The 19,237-nt window shown below is 44.4% G+C and overlaps 1 protein-coding gene across 1 annotated transcript in view; it reads right to left on the bottom strand.

Moving 5' to 3' along the window:
* HMCN2 (hemicentin 2) overlaps nt 1–19,237 on the bottom strand; it is a 183,329-nt gene that overhangs the window by 147,855 nt on the left and 16,237 nt on the right. Inside the window, exons 2-8 of the mRNA XM_036752858.1 lie at nt 16,926–16,996; nt 16,016–16,174; nt 12,585–12,707; nt 3,905–4,076; nt 2,820–2,926; nt 2,354–2,474; nt 1,693–1,956 (exon numbers count right to left, since the gene is read on the bottom strand). Of these exons, the coding sequence (XP_036608753.1) occupies nt 1,693–1,956; nt 2,354–2,474; nt 2,820–2,926; nt 3,905–4,076; nt 12,585–12,707; nt 16,016–16,174; nt 16,926–16,996 (1,017 nt within the window). The remainder of the gene's footprint in view (nt 1–1,692; nt 1,957–2,353; nt 2,475–2,819; nt 2,927–3,904; nt 4,077–12,584; nt 12,708–16,015; nt 16,175–16,925; nt 16,997–19,237) is intronic.

Raw genomic sequence — 19,237 nt, 5'->3', positions numbered from 1 at the left:
GGTTCCCTTACAGTTCTTGAATTTTATGATTCTAAATACTGTCCACATCTCCTGAATTTCAGTTCAATGTTGTTTTTTTAATTCCACCACTTTCCAAAGTCTTTTCCAGTATGATACTACAAACCCCAGGCTCATCCCTGGTTCTGTCACTCCCTCATTGTAGGACCTCAGACAGTTATTCAACTTCTCCATATACCCCATTCCTCCCTGGCGCAATGGAGAAACAACTCTCCACACCACCCCCACCAAAGCCAATCCCATAGAGATACACTTAGGGTGAGACAATGTGGCCAACCTCCTCAGAAAACAGGGTGGGGTGAGCTTATGATACAGTCATATGGGCTCACAGCCACATCCCAGAGGATGAGAGGCCTGCCTGGACCACTACCCGACATCTTTGTGAGCATCCCACAGCCCACCCCTCCCCTCCTCACTAGCAGTTTTGCCAGGACCTGGCTAGGTTCTGAAGACTTCCCCTTCCCCCTTTTCTCTGAAGACCTCAAAGTGCCAGGGACTCAGGATCTCAGTTCACAGCATCACCACCATCTTATCTCCAGACAGAGCATCCTGCTCCAAGATATACATCTAACTTTCCTTCCCAAGGTCCATGTTTCCCAGACAGATGGAAAAACAACGCATACATACAAAAACCCCAAACCACATTTCTCCCCTGCTCTTTCTATCTAATGCATAAACAAAGACAGAGATCAAAAGTCAGTGTTAAACTCCAACAATCATGTCGGTCAAGAAGAAAAAAAGAAGACTCCTATTCCCCCTGCAGAAATTCCTTCCCAGAAACTCAGCCTCACAGCTGTGCAGAGAAAGCTCCCATTCTCTTTCTGGGGCCCATGAGCAATAGGGGAGACAAAAGGAATAGGCTGAAGGTGGCCTGGAATCTGGATTTTCCCCAACCCAGTCACACCACCTGGACTTTAACGATGATGACTTGTCATCACTAAGAGCTATTAGAGATGAAGAGGGAATCTTCCCACCCAGTTGTAAGTTCCCGGACCTATGGAGCTGTTGAAATTTAAGTCACATCTACATCTCTGAGCTAGCTTCCCCAGCATCTCCAGCTGGGGGTTGGGGGGGGTGGTGCAGTGTTAGGGCCAATTAAATCCAATCAACAAGAAGCTAGTTAGCACAGTGGATAGAGTGCTAGGCCTGGAGTAAGAAGACTCATCTTTCTGAGTTCAAATCTGGTCTTAGACACTTACTAGCTGTGTGACCCTCAGTAAGTCACTTGACCCTGTTTGCCTCAGTTTCCTCATTTTTTATTCAGTTGTGTCTGACTTTTTGTGACTTTTCTTGGCAAAGATACTGGAGTGGTTTGCCATTTCCTTCCCCAACTCATTATATAGAGGAGGAAATTGAGGCAAACAGGATCAAGTGACTTGCCCAGGGTCACACAGCTAGTTTCTGAGGCCAAATTTGAACTTGGGTCTTCTTGACTCCAGGCCTGGCATTCTATCCACTATGCCACCTAACAGTAGTACATAGTAAGTGCTTAATGACTGTTGACTGATAGTACGATATAGACTTTAAGTACTTTACGTTTTTTATTTTAAATTTTTTAATGACTCTAAGTACTTTAGGAGTTCAAGGAGGGAAGAGAACAAGGAGGAGAAGAGAGAGCTTCTGGAAGAAATGGACTTCAAATGTCCAAGGCTGATGGAAGGGGTGACTGCTTACCTGGAGCCACTCCATTGTAGGCTACATTAGAGATGCGCTGCAGAGGATTGCCTTCATGATCTTCGCCCTTCACCTTGAGGTAAAAATGTTCCTTGGGCACTTGAAAGGGAGGTCCCACCCACAATTGGTGAGAGGAGGTATTGGATAAGGGCCAAGTAGGCAGGGTCAGCAGGGGCTGGCCAGAGCTGCGGGAAAGTTCTACTGAGTCTAGGTGCCCTGGGGCCAGCAGACCTGTGGAGTTGATCACTAGGGATATTGGGACCCCTGCAGAAAAAAGAGGAAGACACATTGGAAAGGTTATAGTTTTGTGGGCAGTGGAGGGAAAGATGTAAGTTTGGCATGGCTCAGCCCCAGATCTCTCTGTCATCTTCTTGCTCTAGCTCCTGAAATTCCCAAACAAATAAATTATCCCTTTATGTTTCACAAAGGTCTTGTGAAAATATAAGAATACCACCTGAGAGGAATAACCCCAAACTCCTTAGCTCAGATTTCTTTAGAAACTATGGTGGAAAGTAGGGAACATAAGACAGAGGGCTTTCTGATGAGGGAGAAGGGAAGGGAAAGGTCCACAGCTGCTCCAGGTGAGAAGGGAAAACTCTAAAGGCTAACTCTCTCCTCTCTCTCTCCCCAAGGTCAACACCTGATGCCAAAACCACTCTACCTTGCAAGGGCCACTCAATGGTATGGTTGAGGTCCAGGGAGGGCTGGGTGGTGAAGCCAGTTCGGAAATTGATGTTGCTGACGCCTGTGATCCTCACCGAGTGGCGGCCACTGCTATAGACCTATCGGAGACCCCATCCCCATGTCCCAGGAAATGTCAACCACCCTCACTCTTCTGACCACCTACATGGTTGAGGATCACATCAGTCTAGACCCTCAGCCACTTAGTACTGTATCCTTCCCCTAGACCCATAATCCATATCCACCCACTGTCCCAGGCCTAGAAAAGCAGGTATGGAAATGGAACTGGCCTTTGGAGTTGCCTCCCACTCCTAAACCTATACCTTACCTCTCTCCTCACCAACCACCCTCAGATGTTCTCCTCCAAGCCTCCACAACCTCCCCTACTCATCTCCAATTCCTTGCCCCAGTCTCTCCTCCCTCCCTAAATGTTCCCTCTACCCTACCTTGATTGACCAAAGGCCAGGGTGCTGAGGCTTAAAAGCTACCACCTTGGCAGAGTCTGGGATGTTAAGAAGCATGTTCAGTCCTTCTTCCTTCTGAAGAATCCTCCCTAAGCAAAACAAAAAGAATCAAGAAAACTCATGGATACCATGGAAAGAGTCTCTGGACCCAGAGGCCCCTACCTTCAAAACCCTGCTCTGATACTTGCTACTTGTGTGACCTTGGGCAAATCCCTAAACCTCTTTGAGCCTCAGTTTCCTCAAATGTCAAATGAGGGTGTTGGGCAAAATGGTCTCTCCTCAAAGTGTCTCAGAAGTCCTCCAACTCTAGAGCTGTGATCCTTTTCTTGAGTGCTGTCGGGACACTCCCTGATAGGCTGGGACAGGATTCTTGCAGTGTCAAATACTTTTCACTATAGTTCCCTCCTCAGCACTGAAGGTTCCCTATCATACCCTGGAAACTGGAAACCCAATTCTTCTGTAACTATCTTCCTCCACCAAATCCCCATTCAAATCCCCCCTTGAACCACCCAAGTAAAACTCTTTAGGAACTCCAATCCTAGCCCTGTATTATCTTTTTGAATGAGCACCTTGTCTAAGTCTTCCATACTTGGGTCTTAATGTTTCTTAAATAGCTATTGGATAATATAATGTATAACTGGAAAGGCCCTCAGAGGTCAGGTGGCCAGTCCCAACACCCTCATTTTATAGCAGAGGACACTAAAGCCAAGAGGGGTGCAGTAGATGCTTAATGAAGGTTTATTGGATTACTAGATTGGATTAAGTGAAGTGCCTTACCCAAGATCACACAGTTAGTGAACGAAAAAGGCAGGCCATGACCCCAGGTCCTCTGGCTCCCAACCCAATTCTCTTTCCATTATCCTCTAGCCCAGATTGGCTTCTGGTCCTCTTCCCCACTCTCTCCAAAGACAGCCATCCATTTGAGAGCCATGATCCAAGGACTTCTCTACCACATCTAGCAGAGTTTCCAGGCCTCCGTGTCATATTCTTCCTCCTCTACCCAGCCCCACATTTACCATGTCCCACTCTAGTGTGGAAAGACAAGTTTAGCAGTGGCAGTTCCATACCCAATGGGTCCCTCACTTCAATCTCTGGGCCAGGACCACTCAGGGAGATGGTGACCTCTTTCAGACTGTGATCAATTGGGATCTTCCAGGTGCGTTCTCCTTCATTCTCATGATCCGTGGAGAGCAGGTGAACCTTAGAGACCTGGATAGCCTCCTCCACCCACTTCAGGACCTGCAACATGGAAGTCAGGGAGAGGTACTGAGGCAAACACTCAAGAAATCTCTTTCCTCTCTGTTTCTACAAATCTGAGGCTTCTCACGGCCACAGTTTTCAAAGCCAAGATGCTTGAAGGTAGCTGAGATTGAATCAGGAGTGAGAAGGGACTAAGTCAAGGATAGGGAACCTACGGCCTCAAGGCTACATGTAGCCTTCTAGGTTCTCAAGTGCAGCCCTTTGGCTGAATCTAAACTTCACAGAACAAATTCCCTTAATAAAAGGATTTGTTCTATAAAATTTGGACTCAGTCAAAAGGCTGCACCCGAGGACCTAGAAAGCTACATGTGGCCTCAAAGTCACAGGTTCCCCACCCCTGGACTAAGTCATGATACCTGAGAATAAAGGAAAGCAAAGCTCTACCAAGACTCCCCAGTGCCCCTTAGATCAAGTGCAAAGTCCTCAGTCTAACATTCAAGGCCCTAACACAATCTGATTCCAGCCTACCTTTATACTGTAGAAAGACCACTTGACTCTGGCTTCAGAGTACATGAGTTCAAACCCCATTTCTGTTACATACTACCTGTGTGACCTTGTACACATCACTTAACCTCTCTGGGCCTTGGTTTTTCCCTCTGTAAAATGTAGGGGCTGTATCAAGTGGCCTTGAAAGTACCTTCTAACTCTAGATCCATGATTCTATGATCCTACCCTTATCTTTCTCATGACTCCCAAGTATGAACCCTACCTACAGCCATACTGAGCCCCTCATTGCTCTCTCTCTCTCTCTCTCTGTCTCATACACACACACACACATACACACGCACACACACATGCACACAAACACCATGCTCTCTCCTACACTGATGTCTTCATTAATTATATTCCAGCATCTGAAATGCTCTTCCTTCTGCCTGTTCAAATATTATATGCCCTTCAGGGCTCAACTCAAGTCTTCCTCCATAAAGCTTTCTTTAGCCCATACCACTTCTCCAAACCTCCTACCATACATAAAGTCTATACCACTCATCTTTAGCTCTTCATTATATACTGTTTTCCTGTTGTTTCATGGATATCAATGTCTTGCCTCCTCAATAGGGTTTCCCATAGGAAAGATGATGATACATCATCTCTTCCTCTGATTCTATAATAATCACTGACTTTTATAGAACATTTGAAGGTTTGCAAAGTGCTTTTCATATGTTATCCCATTTGATCCTCACAACAGTCTTGCAATGTTAGTCTCATCACAGAAAAGGCAGCAGGAAAGCACCTAGTAAGTCCAGCCTGCAGAAAGGGACCTTAGGGAACAGAGACTGGAATTCCCAAAGGGAGCCAAGGGAACAGTGACTGGAATTCCCAAAGGGACCTGAGGGAACAGAGACTACAATTCCCAAAGGGACCTTAGGGAACAGAGATGAGAATTCCCAAAGGGACCTTAGGGAACAGCAACTGGAATTCCCAAAGGGACCCAAGGGAACAGAGCCTAGAATTCCCAAGGGGACCCAAGGGAACAGAGACTAGAAGTCCCAAAGGGATCTTAGGCAACAGAGACTAGAATTCTCAAAGGGACCTTCGGCAACAGAGACTAGAATTCCCAAAGGGATCCTAGAGAACACAGACTAGAATTCCTAAAGGGATTCCAAGGACTCTCTAAAAAAAAGAGAGGGAGACCAACAGAGGTGAGATGAGTAATCTGTCCACACTTGTTAGGGGAGTGGAAAAAGGGCATGCTGGACACTGAGTAGGTATCCTATAAATGGTTGCTAAAATACCTAGAAGCAACAGGCTCACTTTCCCAGATCTCTCTCTTCATCCCCTTCAACTATTTCCACCCTGGGCTTTTTGTCAAAGTCAAGTCTTCCAGAACCCCTAACAAAGAAGATTTCACAATGACCTTGAGAAGCAGGTGCCCCTCAAGAGAAGCCAGAGGAAATAATAATCTGAGAAGAAGAGGAAACTGCCTATAACATTACAAGCCTGTTCTGTTACTTTTTGGAGGAGGGAGAGACAGACACCCAGGAGTTCATGCTACTGAGTGAATGGGGGAGGAGGGAAGGAAAGACTGGAAGCCCAGTTTAGAGGCTTCTGTCCGGGCATTCCCAGCTGGACACATCCCTCTTCCCCATTCAGGGTGCAGGGGAAGACTTCATGGGCCAATGCGCTCACTAAAGATATGCCAAATTCAATTCCCCCACAATTCTCATGCACCAAAGTGATGGGTTTCAAGACCCTCCAATCCCCACAAGACCTCAGGAGCAAAGTCCAGAGAGAGTCCAGAGTAAGCAGCTTTATTAAGAAGCTAAATATTTATTTGGTCTGGTCTATGTCTTCCAGATGTCGGCAGGGTGAGGCAATTGGGGTGGGGGCAGGCGTAGGGGGGAGGCTCAGAGAGCTGATGACTGAGCCAGGGATATTTTGGAATTACCACTCAAGCACGACCATTTGCTGATGGTAAGAATTAAAGAATCTAGTGTCCTTATCACTGCCAGATGGCCCCTGTTCCATCACTCGCTGCAGATAAATTATTACCCCTGCAGCTTTTCCTGGGGGATCTGACAGCTGAGAGTGGCTGGAAAGGAGGTGGCAGGAAGCCAGAGAAAGAAAGCATAGTCACTTAGCCACAGCCCAGAAAACAGAGAGGCTAGACTTCTGAGCTGTTGCTAGGGTCTCCTCAGTCCATGCCTGGGCTCTGAGTCTCCACAGGGAGAGAGGGCTTAGCTCCAGCCAAGTCTTCAGGATGGTCCACCCCAAAACGCCCAACTTGCCTACCATGAAAACACCTAGTTCTTCACCCCTACTATGGGAATGAACAGATCCATCAGATACCCTTCCTGAGGAGGTCAATGGGCCACAGGAGAAGAAACCCAAGGGCTGAAAGTACAACCACCTGGCTAGATTTTAGTCCCAGCACTGCCTTTAATTTACTGGGTAACATTAGTCAAATCACCCAACTCCCTAAGCAAGTCTGGACCTTACTTATCCCCTCTATCAAATAGGGATTTATTCATTCAACAAATATTTTTGGGCACCTACCATGTACCTATTATAGAATTCAAGCAGGATACAAGAGATAACATACTTGATCTTAGCCGTAGGAGGCTGAGAAGGGATACATTAACTGACCCACATTTCTGTAGGGTTCTCAAAAAGTTAAAAAGCTGTGACAGTACTTTGAAAAATCAAAAAGGATTCTACAACTGCAAGATGATAGCGCAATTGTGATTTCTTAATTTACTCTTCTCCCAACCATGAGTCGGAGCCAGTAGTAATCATAATAAAATTCACCCATATTTGTGTATCCTCACACAGTTTACAAAGGCCTTTCACATGCCATTTTCTCCTATGATACAATAGGAAAGGTTCTGGGCTTGGAATCAGAAGATCTGGGTTTGAACATCAGCCCTGCTATTCCTTTCATTTAACCAACATTTATTTAGTGCCTACTATGTGCTACAGTATCTGGGGAGACTTACCAACCTGTGCCCCATCTTGGACAAGACATATCCTTTCCCTGGGCCTCACTTTGTGTCTATAAAATGGTTGGGTTAAATGAGCTTTAAGGTCACCTACAACTTTCAATCCCCCAGTCCCCTCTTTAACCCTATGACATAGGTAACCTAGGAAGGTACTATGTTGAATCTAAACTATCTCCCCTGGCAATCAGCATAATGGTCTGCATACAGCAGGAACTTAATATTTGTTGTATCTTCATTTTACACATAAAAACAACTGTTAGGCAAAGCAACTTGTGAAAAGTCATGCAGTTTGTGTCCTGGCATTGCCAGGACAAACCTAGGTCTACCACCTCTAAATTGAACACTCTTTTCCCACTATACCTCACTGACTCTCAAGCGAAAGTCTATAGAACCTCCCAGAATGTATACTTATGGCCCAAACTACCCAAATTTCCTTTCCAAGGTACTGGATTGCCCACAGAGCAATCCTGGAACATCTGGCAGGGGGCATGGGCTCCCTTCTCAGTACTAGGCAATTAAATTAACAAGCTCGGGTGACTGGGATCCAGGAAAGAAGAAAAGTTCCAGGGCCCTGTCTAGCAGCTAATCCATACAATCAGCAATCATTTTAACTTCAGCCCACTAATCTAACCAAATCCTTCCCCTCAACTCCTCCAAAACTTACATTCCAGGACAACTCCAGAAATGTTGGGATTTCCACCAGCAAAGTCTCCAGCTCTCTGTTTCAATAAAGTTTCTTTGGCTACCCTAAAGCAGGCACTTGCTGATTGACCCACAAGTAATAAAGAGCATCTGTTACGTGCTTGCTTACGGGGTTCAGGACTTGTGAGGCATAGCAGGGGAAAGGGTGGGGGGGCATCCATGTTAGCCCTGGGAGCAGGGGACCTGGCCAGTGCTCTGCCAGTATGCTCTTTCTTCTTGGGGATTTAATGGCTCAGCTCTTGGAGACCAGAGACACTGAAAAGAAATCTTAGTGTGTAGTAAAAGACTACAAAAACCAACCCTCACAAGGGAATTAAGACAGTCTTTTAAGCGCAGCCCTGGAGACCATGAACCCTAAGTTTACAATGTGCCTGCAGAGACAGTATGCTCACAAAGTTAAGAGCTCTGTCAGCCTCTGGTGCCAGTTGCTGAAAAGGGAAGAATCTTCTATCCTCTGAGCATAGCACAGACAGGAGTCTCACAAAATTTCCTTCTTCCTCCATATCTGGTGTGAAAAGACTAGTAAAAATAAATGGATAGCAGTGGATGGAGCATCCACCCTGGGGTTAGAAAGACCTGAGTTCAAAGATCAATGGGTGATATTTATAGCAGCATTATTTGTGGTAGGAAAAAAATGGAAACAAAGTAGAAGTCTATCCATCAGGGAGTGACTAAGCAAGTTGTGGTATATGAATATAATGAAATGGGGGGGTGGGGCGGAGCCAAGATGGCAGCTGGAAAACAGGGACCAGCGTGAGCTTCCTGCCAAGTCCCTCCAAAAACCTATAAAAAATGGCTCTGAACCAATTCTAGAACTGCAGAACCCACAAAACAGCAGAGGGAAGCAGGGCTCCAGCCCAGGACAGCCTGGATGGTCTCTGGGTGAGGTCTATCCCACATGGAGCTGGGAGCTGGGAGCTGGGAGCTGAGAGCTGGGAGCTAGGAGCTGAGAGCTGGGAGCTAGGAGCGGAGTGGAACAGAGCCCAGCGTGAGCGGCGAGGACCAACCAGACCAGGAGCTGGGCGGAGCGGGCCCTAGCGCCCTGAATCAGTGAGCTGCGGCAATTACCAGACTTCTCAACCCACAAATACCAAAGACAACGGAGAAGGTTAGTGGGAAAAGCTGCAGGAATGGAAGGAGTTCGCAGTTCGGCCACCGCCCCCGGGGCATCGGAGGTGGGGCAGCTACAGCTGCAGTTGCTTCCGGCCCCAGGCCCACCTGGTGGGAGGAATTAAGTGGCAGATCAGAGGAGGAGTGCACAGCCTGCTGAAGATCTAAGCCCAGTCCGGGTTGGGGGTTCTTGGGGAAGGAGGAGTGCTGGTGTGGCAGAGCTGGTGCATCCCCCCCCAAACATGGAACATAGAACTCTTTAGTCTACAAGCAGTCATACCCCACTGAAAAACTCAAGGGTCAAGTTAGTTGGTTGGGAATATGGCCAGGCAGTGAAAACACACCCAGATTCAGTCTCAAACTTTGGATTCTTTCTTTGGTGACAAAGAAGACCAAAACATACAGCCTAAAGAGGTCAGCAAAGTGCAAGAGCCTACACCAAAAGCCTCCAAGAAAAACATGAACTGGTTCCAGGCCATGGAAGAGCTCAAAAAGGATTTGGAAAAGCAAGTTAGAGAAGTAGAGGAAAAATTGGGAAGGGAAATGAGAAGGATGTGAGAAAACCATGAAAAACAAGTCAATGACTTGCTAAAGGAGACCCCCCCAAAATACTGAAAAATACACTGAAGAAAACAACACCTTAAAAAATAGACTAACTCAAATGGCAAAAGAGCTCCAAAAAGCCAATGAGGAGAAGAATGCCTTGAAAGGAAGAATTACCCAAATGGAAAAGGAGGTCCAATGGACCGCTGAAGAAAATACTACCTTAAAAATTAGATTGGAAAAAAAAATTAGATTGGAGCAAGTGGAAGCTAGTGACTTTATGACAAATCAAGATATTATAAAACAGAACCAAAGGAATGAAAAAATGGAAGACAATGTGAAATATCTCATTGGAAAAACCACTGACCTGAAAAATAGATCCAGGAGAGATAATTTAAAAATTATTGGACTACCTGAAAGCCATGATCAAAGAAAGAGCCTAGATATCATCTTTCAAGAAATTATCAAGGAGAACTGCCCTGATATTCTAGAGTCACAGGGCAAAATAGAAATTGAAAGAATCCACCGATCACTTCCTCAAACAGATCCCAAAAAGAAATCTCCTAGGAATATTGTAGCCAAATTCCAGAGCTCCCAGATCAAGGAGAAAATACTTCAAACAGCCAGAAAGAAACAATTTGAGTATTGTGGAAACATAATCAGAATAACCCAAGATCTGGCAGCTTCTACATTAAGAGATCAAAGGCCTTGGAACACGATATTCCAGAGGTCAATGGAGCTAGGATTAAAACCTAGAATCACCTACCCAGCAAAACTGAATATCATGCTCCAAGGCAAAATATGGATTTTCAATAAAATAGAGGACTCTCAAGCTTTCTCAGTGAAAAGACCAGAGCTGAATAGAAAGTTTGACTTTCAAACACAGGAATCAAGAGAAGCATGAAAAGGCAATCAAGAAAAAGAACAAGAAAAAGAAATTGCAAGGAACTTACTAAAGGTGAACTGTTTTGTTTACATTCCTACATGGAAAGATGACATGTATGATTCATGAGACCTCAGTATTGGGGTAGCGGAAGGGAATATGCATATATATGTTTATATATATATATATATATATATATATATATATATATATATATATATATATATATATATATATGTAAGTGAATGTGTATGTGTGTATATATGTGTGTATATATATATATATATAAAGAGAGAGAGAGCAGACACAGGGTGAGTTGAAGATGAAGGGAAGATATCTAAAAGAAATAAAATCAAATTAAGGGATGAGAGAGGAATATATTGAGAGAGGGAGATAGGGAGAGATAGAATGGGGTGGATTATCTCGCATAAAAGTGGCAAGAGGAAGCAGTTCTGTGGGAGGAGGGGAGAGGGCAGGTGAGGGGGGAATGAGTGAATCTTGCTCTCGTCAAATTTGGCCTGAGGAGGGAATACCATACATACTCAATTGGGTATCTTACCCTACAGGAAAGAAGAGGGAAGAAGATATAAAAAAGTGGGGTAATGATGGAGAGGAGGGCAGATGGGGGTGGAGGTAATCAAAAACAAATACTTTGGAAAGGGGACAGGGTCAAGGGAGAAAATTCAATAAAGGGGGATGGGTTGGGAAGGAGCAAAATATAGTTAGTCTTTCACAACATGAGTATTGTGGAAGGGTTATATATAATGATACGCATGTGGCCTATGTTGAATTACTTGACTTCTTAGGGAGGGTGGGTGGGAAGGGAAGAGGGGAGAGAATTTGGAGCTCAAAATTTTAAAAACAGACGTTCAAAAAAAAAAAGTTTTTGCATGCAACTAGAAAATAAGATATACATGCAATGGGGTGTAGAAATTTATCTTGCCCTACAAGAACGGAAAAAGGGGATGGGAGGGGAGTGGGGTGACAGAAGGGAGGGCTGACTGGGGAACAGGGCAACCAGAATATACGCCATCTTGGAGTGGGGGGGAGGGTAGAAATGGGGAGAAAATTTGTAATTCAAACTCTTGTGAAAATCAATGCTGAAAACTAAATATGTTAAATAAATAAATTTAAAATAAAAAAAGGAAAAAAAAAAAGAAAATAATGGAATGATTACAGTGTTGTAAGTATAACCCAAGTCTCAATAACCATTGTTATGGGACATTCTTCTCAATGATGCAAATCAATACCCTGAGTGGATTTGGGACTCAGCTTACATTAGAAACAATGAACATGATGAAAGTAGAGAAGCATAGGAAAACTTATACTAACTGATACAAAGTGAAATAAGCGTAACTAGGAAAGAAACATAAACAATGACTACAATGGCGTAAATGGAAAGAAGAAGAGGAGGAAGAGGAAGAAGAAGAGGAAGAGGAAGAGGAAGAAGAAGAACTTGGATGCAGACAAATTATAATAACCAAACTTGGCCCCAAAGAAGAGATATGAGAAGGTACCTCCCCCACTCTTTTTGCAGAAACATCAAAATCTCCGGCAGCAGAACTAACCTACACATCAACCAAGTCTAACAATATATGCACTCTCCATGTTCACTTGCCCAAAGTTATAACTAATAAGTTGGTAAGTGGCCCTAGCACCTTGCACACAGAAGGCACATTAACAAATATTTGGTAAATAGAATTGAATAGTGGGACATTGGTATATTTTGTTTTTATGTTGCCTCTATTTCCTAAAATATCTCCTCTTTCCTCCTCCTCAAAGAAAATTGTTCCTTAAAACAAAATGTACCTCATTCACTTGCTGCTTATCCAAGTGGAACACTTGCCCAGAACTGGTGGCAGCAATCTCTTCAAATGCCAGATATCCTGGATGAGTGCGATCACCACAGTCACCTGTCAGCACAAAGACCACCTAAAAGAGGGCAACACCAAAAATGAAATTGAATGGAAAAATGCATTAAATCTGGAGCCAAGAGACCAGGATTTGACTCCTGTTTCTCCTACAACATGTCTGTGTGACTTGTAAAATCATTTTCTCCTTTTCTCATCCTCAGCTTCTTCATCTATAAAATAAGAAGCTTAGACTAAATGACCTCTGTAAGTCACTTCCAGCTCTAAATTCTAGGATCTATATGGACAGCAACTTTCCTCAGAATTCTACACACCTGTGGACCTCTGGTGAAGAAAGCAACAGGAGAACCATGTAGGGCATTAAAGGAAATTGGCTTGGTCCACATCAATGGTTTCTGACCCATTCATTTCAAGGGATCTATGAATCCCCATGAAAATCCATATTTTCCTCAATCAAAAGCCAGTGGAAAAACCAGTATCTGGACCTGTGGGGCTCTTGAGAATTTATGTTAAAAAAGGATGCTCTGACACAGAACCTTGGATTTTTAAAGGCCTTGCCAATAGAGTGAAAGCTCTGGTAGATTCTACCATGGTGGAAAGGGTTCCTGTATAGTCCCATGGACAAATTGAATCTGCCACTCAAGGATCAACCCAGAGAAGTGCACAGAGTCTAATGTCGGATAGGTGATGCCATGGTCTCTTTTGGCTACAGCAACCCACAAAATGAAGACAAATTTCAGAGTGCCTGGTCTTAGGTGGGTCCTGTTACATTGCTTCAGGGAAGGTGATGAAGTGGTAGAAAGAGGAGAATGGGTAGGGCTAAGAATCACACAACTTTTATATCATCTAATAATGTAAATGTTGGCACTATCAATGTACCAGCTTGGTCCAATGACCGGTCTCATATTTGAGGAGACTGGGAGTTGATCCCTTGCTGAGTCTGAGGTCTCACTAAGTTCACTTTGAAACAAGAAATGGAATTCCCTGTGATTCAGTGAAACAAGAAATGAGAAGGTTTACTAAGGAAAACTGAAATGAATTAAACTTTAATGGTTTTCCTTACTTGAAGAAACGGGAAAGATGTGGAGGAAAGAAATCATAGTCATAAGAAAGAGTTTCAGACATGGAGTCAGGAAGACATAAGTTCAAATCCTACTTCAAACATCTACTATCTCTATGACCTTGGGCAAGTAAGATAACCTCTTTTAGCTTCGGTTTCCTAATCTTTAAAATGGGGCTAATATTGTGAACAACAAATGAAATAATAAATGCAAAGTCCTTTGCCAACCTTAAAGGGTTATATAAATGCTAACTAACCCCTTCCAGTCCATCCTCTACTCAGATGTCCCATTGATTTTCCTAAAGCACAAGTCTGACCATAGTGATGAAGTGAATAGAGGGCTCAGAAGTCCTGAGTTCAAGTCTGGCCTCAACTTACTAGCTGTGTGACCTTGGGCAAGTCACTTAACCTCTGTCTGCCTTAGTTTCTTCGACTATAAAATAAGCTTTCCATCTTCATCTCTACTTCCTCGCTTCCCTAGCTTCCTTCCAGTCTCAATAAAAATCTGACCTTCTACAAAAACCCTTTCCTGATCACTCTTGATTATAATGCTTTTCCTTTGTTGGTTATTTCCAGTTTATCCTGCATGTAGCTGGTTTGTACATATTTTGTTTGCATATTGTCTCCTCCATTAGATTTTGAGCTCCCTGACTCTTTTACCTTCCTTTATATCCGGGGACTTTTACACAGTGCCTGGCATATAGAAGGCACTTAATAAATGCACATTGACTGACTATGATAATTATTACCATTAATCAGAGGATCAGAGGATTTAGATCTGGTAGGGACTTTAGAGATGATCCCATCTCCATCCCATTCCTTTGGACAGCCTATCCTCCATTCCTGTTATTCAGTTCCTCCTCTCTTCGACCTCTTAGAATTCCCACTTCTCCTCCAAGTTCAGCTCAAGCCCAATCTCCTACCTAAGGTCTTTCCTGATTCCCTCCTGCTACTAGTACCTCTCCCCCAAAGTTTGGTTCGATTTTCTTTGTAGATATATTTTGCATATACTTAGTAAACGATGTCCCTGATAGAATATAACCTCCTTGAGGGCAGATACTGTTTCATTAGTGCCTGGCACACATAATGGTTAGCAATTACTAAATGCCTGGGATTGATTGAGTCCAGTTCTTTTATTTTATTTTATAGATGAGGAAACTAAGGCCCAGAGGAAGGAGGTGACTTGCCCAAGATCCCTTAGGTAGTCAGTAGTAGAGCAAGCTTTAAAACTCAGGTCCTTTTGGTCCAGAGCCAACACTGTTTCTTCCCAAAGGATAGGAAGGAGGCTTTTTGGTGTCTTTTTTTTTAAAGTACAGAAAGGAGAAGGAAAGAAAAATCTTAAAAGCTATGCCTGGAAACCTGCAATGCGTCTCAGGATGAAGATAAAACTGGATTTAGGGAGTTGAGGAGAGATCCAGACTGACTGAAGGGACCAGTAGTATCCAACACCAGTCTCAGAATCTGGTCCACACACTTGTGTGACTTCTAAATAATCTGTACCTATACACTCCTCCCTTCCATTAGTTACTCACACTTTAAGAAAACTGACTCTCAGTCCATGATGTTGGTGTAGGAAGTTCCTCTGTCGAGGATGTGGGAATTAAGGAAGAGCCTTGTTCTCAAGGCCCTTCCTGTTAGAAACCATTCCTCCATTTTCCCCTCCCCAAATCCTAGAGATGAGCTAGAGAGGTGCAGGAAGTTCACAATGGAAAGCCCATAATGTTCTTGGGCACCTGACAGCAGAGATGCACAGGACAAGCCTTCACGCAAGGCAGTTACAGCCCCATCCAGATGGGAGCCAGTCCCTTCTCGCTTGCCTCCTTGGAAAAAAAAAATCCCACAACTCAACACTTCCAAATATTGAGACAATGGGAAAAATAACTCCTGAGCCATATGAAGAAAACTGGTCTGGATGCCAGGAAAATGATGGATTGCATAAGCTTTGACAGGGTGTAAAAGGAGTAGGGGTAATATGGTCTTTATCAAAAATAACTCCATGTGGAGAAAGTTGCAAGCCCCGGCCTCAGCAGGCTTGGGGCCCAGGAAGATGAGAACACTCTTGGAAGTAATCAGGTTAGCTTCAGACTTGTGGGCTAAGGACGCTTGGCCAGCTGGGGTCCTGGCCCCAGACTGTCGAAGAAAAGGCACTGGCCTCAACCCTGTCTTTCCCTCCTTACTGAGGCATGCTGGTGTCCACAGCTAAGAGGCACCCAGTTCCCACTGGGGTCAGGAAGCACCCACACCCCCATGGTTCTGCCCTGCCCCAACCTTTCTAGCCCTCTCTGGAAGAGGGATGGCCTGGTGCCCACCTGAGACTGTTTGAGTTGGAGAAGTCGCAGTAGCTCTGGCTTCCGGTGGTAATCCTTGGCCCGGGCATCCGAAAATACATAGATGAAAGAGCTGGGATTGGAGATCTCCACTGCTGCCTTGATGGCACCAACACTCATCTCTGGGCAATCGCCTCCACCCTGTGACCCAATTCAGCATTAGGATAGTGTTCCCTAACCTTCTTCAGTCTAGGAAACATGAAGTAACTTATAGGAAAACAGTTGAGTTCTCTCAAACTCTCCCTGTTCATTTAGCATCCTGCTGGTCGAACCAAATGTTTGTCTCTACACTCATCCCCTCCCTATCTTCAAACAGTTTCACAAACAAGGGCAAACCACCTTCTCTATCGTTGCCTTCCCCTTACCTCAGTTATATCTTGTCTCTGCCCTCAGCAAAAACTAAGTGAGAGGAATCATTGAACCCAGGACATTTCAACAAACAAAGTGCATCTTCGTTCACCTCACCCCTATTCTTTTCAGGGGTGGGGGGCTGTGATGTGGAATACTACACAGAGTATCAGATTTTCTTCAATATCTTGGTTAGTTTTGCTAAACTGTTTTTTTCTCTTTTTTAATGAGGGATAACTATGAAGAGAGAAGGAATACATTTAGAAATACAGATGTCATAAAAACAAAATGTACCAGTAAAAATTTATTAGAAATAAAATATGCCTTCGTGACTTAGAAAACTGTCTTGATTCACCACTGTGTAAGAATATGCACCCCAACCAAAACTCTTAGAGGGTGATGGAACAATATACCAGGATATTCTAGCCTCCCACGACTGGCCAGGGAGTTTCGGCAGGGATAGGCAGGAGAGAGGGAGGGGGACAAACACTGCTTTAGGTAAAGCAAGGCTCCTGAGAAACAGGAGCCTAGAGGACAGCCTTACCTGTACATAGAGTTCTCTCAATTCTCTCTGGAACACGGCAGGATCCGATGTGAGGGTCACTGGTCCTATATCTGCCAAAGAGACCAAAACAAACTGGGACCTCCTTCACAGCACTGGAACGGCCCTGCTCTAGAGATGGGGAGGAGAGTGGGATCCCACCCTATTTATCCTTCTCTAGGGAGACGAGAGGGAAACATCAACTGCCTGAGCTTTAGAACCCTCCTGGGTAGTTACTGCCTCTAGGAGCAAATACATACTCTTTTGTCTAGCATACGTAGTGCCCTTCATAGCCCAGCTCCAACCTACCTTTCCAGGCTTATTATAAGTCACTTTCATGCACTCTATGATCCAGCCAAAGTGCATTCTTTACTGTGCCTCACGCCAGACACACCATCTCCTATCTCTCTGTTTTTGCCCAGGAATTCCCTCCTCATCCCCTCCTTCTAGACTCAGCTCAAGTTCCCTCTTCTACAGGGACCTTTCTGTTCCTCCCAGCTACCAGGGTACCCCTCCCCCCAGCACTACATCAATAACCTTGTATTTACTTTGTATATATTTTTATATATTTACATGTGTAGCTCATGTTTCTCCTGATAGAATGTAAGTTACTTGAGGTCAGGGACTCTGGTTTTGTTGGGGTTTTTTTGGCTTTGTATTCCCTGAACCTGCAACATGGTAGCTACTTAACAAATGCATTGAATGACTGGGGTAGCTAGGTGGCTCAGGGCCTGCAGCCAGGAAGACCTGAGTTTAAATTTGGCCTCAGACACTTATATGCTTTTCAACTCTGGGCAAAAAAAAACTTGACCTCTGTTTGCCTCAGTTTCCTCATCTGTAAAATGGAAGTAAAAATAGCACCTCCCTCCCAGAGCTGTCATGAGAATCAGATGAGGTATTTGTTAAGTGCTCAGCTTAGTCCTCGCACGTAGTAGGCTATGTATATTATCATTGCTGGTATTGTTACTATTAGTTGTATATGCCTTTGCTGAACCAAGGAGGAGAAAGGTGAGACAGCTGTAGAAGAAATCTCTGGATTTGGAAGTCAAAGTCCAGGGTTCGAATTCCAGCTATTCCACTTATATGACCTTGGCAAGTCAAAGTCACTTCATATCTCCTGGTTTCCTCAGCTGTGAAATGGGAATGATAATTCTGGCACTACCTACTTAACCCACCCTTGTGAAAAAAATCCCTTTGTAAACCTTAGAACCCTGTGCCAACATGAATTACTACATCATTGACAGCCTAATTATGGATCTGTTTTATATTGTTCGGACTATGTGAGTCTTTTCTCCTAACTCAGGTGTAAGTTTCTTGGAAACTTACTCATCTCATACTCAACTCTCATACGTAAAAAGAGCAAACATTAGCATGGTGCTTTAAGGTTTGTGAAGCACTGGATAGTTCTGAGGAAGGTGCTCCAAGCATTACCAGCCTCCCCTCTCCCATTTTGGGGATTAGGAAGCCAAGGCCCCAAGAGTTGGGGGGACCTGCCCAGGTTACCACAGCTAGTAAGTATTAGAGGCAAGATTCGAACCCGGGTCTTCTTGGACACAAGTAGAGTATTTGCTAGTTTATACTATGCGGCAAGCATTTGAAACATTTTTGTTGAATGAAATGAATGAGAGAGTGAATGAATGAATAACTCAATGAGTACTCATGGAATCCTAAGTCTAGTTAAATCAGAGAGAGTAGTAACCAAGAGCTTGTGCCATTTCTTGTGGGCCTCATTCAATCTGACCCTCACTCCAGCCTTTACCCCAGCAATTATTAGGAAGCAGAAGGGAAGAAAACTCTCTTCCTTGTTCCTTGACCAGTGGGAAAAGCCCTCTGAGGCACCTTTCTCCTGCCCTCTGTTTCCAGCCATAAACCTGCTCCAAAGAAGTGGTGGCATACACAGGCCTGGCAGAGCCCTTCTATGTAGAAGGGAAAGGAGGTGGACATGGTATTCCCCCAGGCAGCTATGCCCACGTGTGAACTGACAGTGGCAGGAGTCTCACTACCACCACCACCCATTCCTTTCGTCAATCAGCCAATAAACAGTTATTGTCCACCTACTATGTGCCAAGCACTGTGCTAAGCAATGAGGATACAAAAAAAAAAAAAAAAAGGAGGCAAAAGACAGTCCCTGCCCTCAAGGAGCTCACAATCCAGTGTGGGAAAGGCCATCTTTAGGTGACCTCCCATTCCAGGGTCTCCCAATGCTTCCTGGGCCATCTCCAGTCATCCTGATGAATATCAGGCCACTGGACCCAGATGGCTCTGGAGGAGAAAGTGAGGCTGGTGACCTTGCACAGCCCTCCCCCACTCAAATC

This window comes from Trichosurus vulpecula, chromosome 3 (assembly GCF_011100635.1).
Source record: "Trichosurus vulpecula isolate mTriVul1 chromosome 3, mTriVul1.pri, whole genome shotgun sequence".
Taxonomy (NCBI): domain Eukaryota; kingdom Metazoa; phylum Chordata; class Mammalia; order Diprotodontia; family Phalangeridae; genus Trichosurus; species Trichosurus vulpecula.
This window is presented reverse-complemented; position numbering and strand designations above follow the sequence as displayed.